The 6943-nt window shown below is 38.2% G+C and overlaps 1 protein-coding gene across 1 annotated transcript in view; it reads right to left on the bottom strand.

Moving 5' to 3' along the window:
- Positions 1-2014: 2014 nt before the first annotated feature.
- Positions 2015-6943, bottom strand: part of PSTPIP2 (proline-serine-threonine phosphatase interacting protein 2) — an 81855-nt gene continuing 76926 nt past the window's right edge. The window contains exons 10-14 of the mRNA XM_082852705.1: positions 5640-5738; positions 4591-4687; positions 4390-4471; positions 3124-3158; positions 2015-2072 (exon numbers count right to left, since the gene is read on the bottom strand). Of these exons, the coding sequence (XP_082708831.1) occupies positions 2023-2072; positions 3124-3158; positions 4390-4471; positions 4591-4687; positions 5640-5738 (363 nt within the window). The 3' untranslated portion in view covers positions 2015-2022. The remainder of the gene's footprint in view (positions 2073-3123; positions 3159-4389; positions 4472-4590; positions 4688-5639; positions 5739-6943) is intronic.

The raw sequence follows: 6943 nt of genomic DNA, 5'->3' as shown, positions 1-6943 counted from the left end.
GATGGTGATGTGGGATGAGCTTGTACTCTCCCTCTGCGTCTGTCCCTAGCCAGCTGAGAGAACTATAAGGAAATCGATTTCACACTTCTGGGACTCAATTCCTCATCTGTAAAATGAGAAAGTGTTATCAGATGGCCTCTAAATCTTCCAACCAGAAAGGAAGGTGATTTTAAATCTTACACCACTGAGTATGTGCCACGCTGCCCCCAAAAGGCAAAGGAGCTTCTTGAGTTGCTGAGTTGCTGGCTCAGACTTCTCTGCAGCCATCCCTGCCCCAACTCCCAAGAGTCAAGGCTTCAAATCCACAGACTTTCTTGAATCAAGCAGAAAACACAATTCATTCACAACTTTAGTAACTTGATTGGAAAAGGATAATTCTTCAGTGTTGGGCAATTTGCAAACTTCTTTTAAAAACTGGAGAACTCTACTAGGTTAAGTTGAACTAAATGTCTACCATAAATTTTAAAATATCAAAAAATTATAGCAAGGGTTCACTTCAAAGTCTTCATGATTGACATAATTTCTACAGATTCTGCTGCTTTAAGTGCCTCCTTCCATGCCACAGAAGCGCCAACCACAAAAAGCTTTGTTTTCTGAAAGAAAATAATAAAGAAATTTCATTTGAATTAACTATTCATATCAGCACCCTGCTCCTACATTGAGATTTTATTCAACAAGAACAATGTGCTTGGCCAAGGAAAACAAACAGTGAGAAATGGGTATTCCAACTGATGAAAAATGGAATAAAAATGTTGCTTTATGATAAATAACACATACATTTATATTTTTATATACATATTTTTAATTCAAAAGTCATAATCTATCTTTACCTAAACATGTTAGGATTAAAAACAAGAATAGCAGCTAAAATCAACAATTGCAGAACAAATCACAAATTCCTAAAGATTCCTATTTAAATGTCAATTCCAAAGGTTCAAACTATTTTAAGTGTTGTGATGTCGCTTAACAAAGTTACTAATAAAGGTAGACTCCCTCTTTAAAATTCTCTTAAATTCAGTCAATTATACATGCTCGATTCCTACTCCTTGAGCTGGCACAGACACTAATGAGGCCCAATGAAATGACCAAACTTCAGTAAATGTGTTGGTATTGGCATCTTACATTCAAACAGCAGATTCTTGGGCTCTGAGGAATTACAGTTGCTGGCTCAAATGCTATTATTAAGCAACTAGAATATATGCTTTACCCAAATGGGTGAGGGAAAGAAAGGAAGGAAAAGAGAAACGAAAAGAAGAGAAGAGAAGGAAGAAAGTGGGGAGGGAAGAAGGGAAAAGAGAGGAGGAACAGGTGGGGAGGAATGAGAGAGAGAGAAAGGAAGGGAGGAAGAAAGGAAGGGAGGGAAAGGAAGGGAGGGAGGGAGGGAAGGAAGAAGACAGAGAGGAAAAAAGGAAGGTAAAAAATAAAAATAAACTCTTGGAGCTGCTGATGCCCCACCACATAGCCATCACTGCATGGTGTTCTGGAGAGCAGGTTCTACCTTTGAACACCACGTCACTTGATTTCCCACGTTCTTGCTCTACCTCCAAAATGAGCCGGGCCTCTTTCCATGAGAAAGAGAGAGGCTTATGAAATGAAGCAGACGTGATGACTGGCTGTAAAGACTACAATTTGTTTGTTGGTCAGAAAGGTATATATAGTTAGAGGATGAGGTTTTTTACGTCTTCAATATCCACTATCTTTTGCAGCAAAGTTCCTTAAATATTATAAACACACTTCTTAAGCAATTTGAAGACTTACATGTAAATGTAAATCATACTTTCTGATTATTTCTGTCTAATCAAGAAAACCATGGCTTCTGTCCTAACAGCTAATTGGCCGTAAGTCACAAAGTGGGTGGTTTTAGAGGAGTGCAGGCAAGTAATGTTTGATGTGCCCACTTCCAAGCACTGGCATTGTTTGCCTGCAGTGATGTTATAAAGAAGCTTCAAAGACTTCAAAAATACAATCACCAGTCTAAACACAACTTGATTCTGTGAAGATGAAAGGTTCTTACCATTGATGTTACTGATAGATCAAACTGTAGTTATCAGGCAAAGAATAATCAGGGTCATCTGCAAAGGGCAAAACACAGAGCAATATTAAGTTAACATTTTTTCATGATAATATATTAGCCCTTTTCAAATCAAGGCATCCCACTCAGAGTCTGGTGACTGCCATTTTGTAAGAAGAAAATATATCTGGCAACAAAACCTACAAATAATAGTCATAACTACAAGTCAGAAAACATATTGGAAATCCCTATTATGATTTCTTTGCCATTTTTCAACCATGCCCAGATAGCAGTCCCCACAGTAAAATCACCTTCAAAAATGGACAAAAGTAAGTCCCACAGTACCAAGTGGTAATTATAAGGTAATAAGAAATCAATTAACTTAAATCCTTATCTAGTTCAAAGATGTAATTTCAGCCACTAAATTTTTCAGTCACTAAATTTTTGCCAAGATGCTAAATGCAGCCCAAGATATCTCTTCCCTCTTCCTTTGAACAAAGATAGGCATATCTTTCTTTTATTCAAATAATAGGTATTTGTTGAGCACCTACTATGTGCCCAATACTGTGTTATGTTTTGTGACTGATTCAGGAGAAAACAAAGTGCCTGCCCTCAAGGATCTTGTAATTATCCAGGGAATACAAATTAACAAAAAGCACTAAGTGTGTGGTTCTCCCAGAGGTATCATAGGAGTTCAGAGAGAAAAAGAGACCAGGGTGCTCAGTGAAAGATCCAATTATAGGCAGTGTACAAAATACATAATATTAGGTTACATGTTTCCAGACATCTTCTATAAATTACATTTCTGTGTAATCCAAAGGAAACTGTATCCCAGTTTTGCTGTTCTCATGGTCCAAGTTGAAATAATCTCTTAGTAAGAATGCCTTATAAGTTTCTTTTGGTACTTGAGTAGCTGAAATCTCTTAGATAAGCTATAAAATAGACCACGAATTACCAAATTCCACTCTGTGACAAACAGTATTATAGTTTCTAATAATAGGTTCATTCTCTTGGAAATTTGATTCTATTTATTCCCTTCTTTCCTTTTATTTCAAAATTCTAGCTACTCAACCTTAAATAAAAGCTGACCTAAGATTTCAAACAGTCTTTACCTGGTAAACTTTTAGGAATTGGGAGAGGTCTTCTCCTGTAAGAAATGAAAACCAAAATCTTTCAGATAAGTTCTTGTTATTTTTCTAATTTTCTACTTCACTCTACAAACACTGCATGCTAATCAGATCGGGTTTCTGCTCTGGAGGGTTAAGAAAAGTTCAGAGGAAGCAAAAGCTCTGCAGCGCTGACCTCCTGGATCCAAGCTGCAGATGTTACATTATTCTGGGAAGCAGGACGCACAGAGCCCTGCCCCGCAGCCCAGAAATCTCAGTCACGTGGGCAAGAGTTCCTGATCGCCTTGATAAAAAAATGGGAAGTCAAACAGTTCCTACCTTGCTGTCAGGGTTAAAGGAACTAACTCAAAGTTACTGCTTTGAGCAGCGCTTGGCATTCTTAAACAGTGGTGATGAACTTGCACTTCCCCGTCAAACACTCCCTTATCTTTTTAAAAACTGGACTGAAAATTCAACAGCTTAGACTCCGAGGTGACTGTATGTGAAACAGAAGTTTCTCTTCCCTCACGATCCTTTATATCAAGGCAGCAAACTTTTTCTGTAAAGGGCCAGATAGTAAACGATTTAGGCTTTTCTGGCCACACAGCATTTCTATCTCATCACTACTCAGCTCCAATGAGAAAGCAGCCGTAGACAGAATGGAAACAGATGAGTGCAGTCATCTTCTAACAAAGCTCTACATATGAACACTGATGTTTGCATTTCATGTAATTTTCACATGTCACAAAATAGTATCCTTTCAATTCTTTTCAACCATTTAAAAACATGAAAACTATTCTTAACGTGCAGGCCCTACCAAAACAGGTAGGTCAGATTTGACTCACAGGGGGCCAGAGTTTTCCAACTCTTGCTTTCTTCAAGAAAGGTATAGGATTCATGCATGAGTAATAATAATTACACTCAAGCATGATACAATCCCCCTCGAACTATGACTAGTACAACCCATTTAACATTTGTCCTAAAAATGCTATTGCCAAAAACCTAGCACTCACTAAGCAAATGCAATGGTAGAGATATGTTCTGATTCTAATACGTCCATATTAGAATTGGAACACTAAAAATAAAAATGTTCTTTAGAAGTACTTTTCTTTTCTTTTTTTTTTGGCCACACTGCGGCATGTGGGATCTTAGTTCCCTGACCAGGGATTGAACCCGCGCCCCCTGCAGTGGAAGAACAAAGTCTTAACCACTGGTCCGCCAGGGAAGTCCCCAAAAGTACTTTTCTACATGTGAAAGAAAGCTGGATATTACCTTGCCAAGTCAGACCCCGTAGCCTTTCCTGGTGGGGCAGCATTCTTCTGGGGGCAGTAGAAATTCTCGTACATGATGGGTGCTAGGGAATCATCAAGACGTAAAACATTAAGAGGCTGATGACTTCCATTCTCAATGACCTGTGACAAGGAAGACTAATAGAATTGCTTAATTAACCCCCCACCCTACAGCTCCATTCACCTGGTGGAGTCTGTCCAGTTTTGCGTTGATTCACAAAGTACTCAATGTCCTTCTCAATGCTGCACATTTCTAAACTCTTACGGACTTCTTCATACATCTAACAAAAAGAAGATAAATCAAGGTAGAGGTATATGTCCATAAAAATGGTGACACAGCTTATTAAAATAGGAGGTTTGATGAATGGCTGTTTTCCAAATTTTGCTTTGAAAAGAAAAAAGAAGACATTCCCAAGTCCTGGACTCAAATAAAGGGATTTCTCTGATGCATAGCTGCATTTAAATTTTTTTTAAAGATGACAAAAAAATATAGATTTTTTTTTTTGTAGCAGCACAGAAACCTTGGTGGAAAGATTTTTTTTTAAAAAACTACTGATGGGACAAAGAAAATAGATACCAAGTCCCATGACCAATTCTACACACAAATGCAAAGACAATTGGAGAAAAGTTCTTCCAGTCAATCCTACTTGTTTTCTGGGTGTTTAATTATTCTTCTAAAGTGAATGTCCCATCTAAGCGAGGGTGGCTATTTCTTAGGAAAGAAAGTGGTGATAATTTGATTCATGTCCCCCTGAGACCTGGGAACCCATGACAATTGCTGTGTACAAGTTAAATCTGGATCACTAATGGCCCCGGAACACTGCTGAAGTAAATCCTGAGCCCTGGAGTGACCGTTAGCCTGGGCATGGCTCAGTCTGCTAGTCCTTGGTGCTGTCCTGGAGTGACCTCATTTCAGACCGGAGCAGTCTCTGGAACTCACACTCATTTTGTGACATCTCTGTTTTCCATAAATTAAACTGCATTTGGGCCTCCCTTCTCTGCTCTCCTGCTCTGACCCTTTATTTCTTAGAGAGAAAGTCATAGTGGTAAAGTGAAACAAGAGTCAGGCAGGTTAGGTGTTTATCTGGGTCCATACTCACCGTGTGGCCTTGGGCCAGTCACTGTACCTACCTGGGCCTCAAATGAGGGGGGTGAACTAATAAATGTTTATGGTTCTTTCCACTCTAATGAATCTAATATGCAAAGCATCCTCCGTGGATGCCTCTGACTTACGTTATCGCTTGTGACACATTGTTGTGACAGCTGATTCATGTGTAACCACAGTGCATTCCGAAAGAAGTTTATTCGTTCACATTCTTGAGTCTCAAACACCTATAGAAACAAAACTACATGTACATATGCAGAGAAAGGGGTCATTTGTCTAGACTGGCTATGACTTAAGAAACAATTTCAACCTTGAATTATCTGTAAGCTTATTGTCCCATTTAGCGTACTCCCACCCACCACCGAGGAAGCTCATAAACTCTTACTCAGGCAAAGAATGCAAATGGATTCTAATAACATATTAACACAAATAGGACTGGATATAGTTCTGAACGTAAGAGGTGATGATGAACCTAAACATCAATGTTCTAACCTGAATTCCAGCTCACATTTCCAACTGCCTAATGGGCATCTGTACCTGGGCAGCCTGCCAGAGCCTCCAATTCAGAGTTGCCCTCCTTCTCACCCCTTCCCAGAATGAGTGAATTCAACTGGCAAGACGGTCACAATTGTTGAAGCTAGTTGATGAGTACATGGGGGCCCTTGCACTTGTCTTTTATCCTTGTGTATGTTTGAAATTTCCTTAATAAAAAAGTTGTTTAAAAAGTCACTGCCTGAACAATAGTTTTTGGATATAAGCAAATACAACTTATGGAAAATCAAACTATTCTATAAAGTGGATGCTATAGTATTCAACAGTGGATGTTATATATTAATGTATTTTTTAAAGGTTGACTACAAAACTATTACATTTTAAAGCTTCTTATAATGTAAAACTGTATACATATACAAGAGAGAGAATAGCATAATGAATCCCCATGTACCCATCACCAGCTGAAACACTTATCCACTCACAACTGACTGTTTTACCTATTTCCCTACCAACGCACCTACTCCCTGGAGTATTTTGAAGCAAATACACTATTTCATCTATAAATATTTTATTATTCATATACAGTATGTAAGTACTACATATGAATATTACATTATTTTTATTATAGACTATTTCACGTAGACAGAATCATAGAGAGTGATATTAGGAAGACCCACATACCAACCACCCAGCTTTGTCAAAACTTTTGGCCATATTTGCTTCAGATTCTGTTAAAGCCTCTGTGTGCTTTCTTCAATCTCTACTATGTTCCTCCTCCCCCAGAGATAACCATTATCCTAAATTTTATCATTCTTATGCAGATTTTGACAATATGTATGTATCCATAAGATGTATATGATATTGCTTTGCATGTTTTAAAACCATATAAAAATCCTCTTATTTCAGGCTTTTCCATTAGATTGTGGAATTAAGGAAGTAA

Source organism: Leucopleurus acutus, assembly GCF_964270905.1.
Source record: "Leucopleurus acutus genome assembly, chromosome: 13".
Classification (NCBI taxonomy): Eukaryota; Metazoa; Chordata; class Mammalia; order Artiodactyla; family Delphinidae; genus Leucopleurus; species Leucopleurus acutus.
Note: the sequence above shows the minus strand (reverse complement) of the source record. Positions and strands in the feature narration are given on the sequence as shown.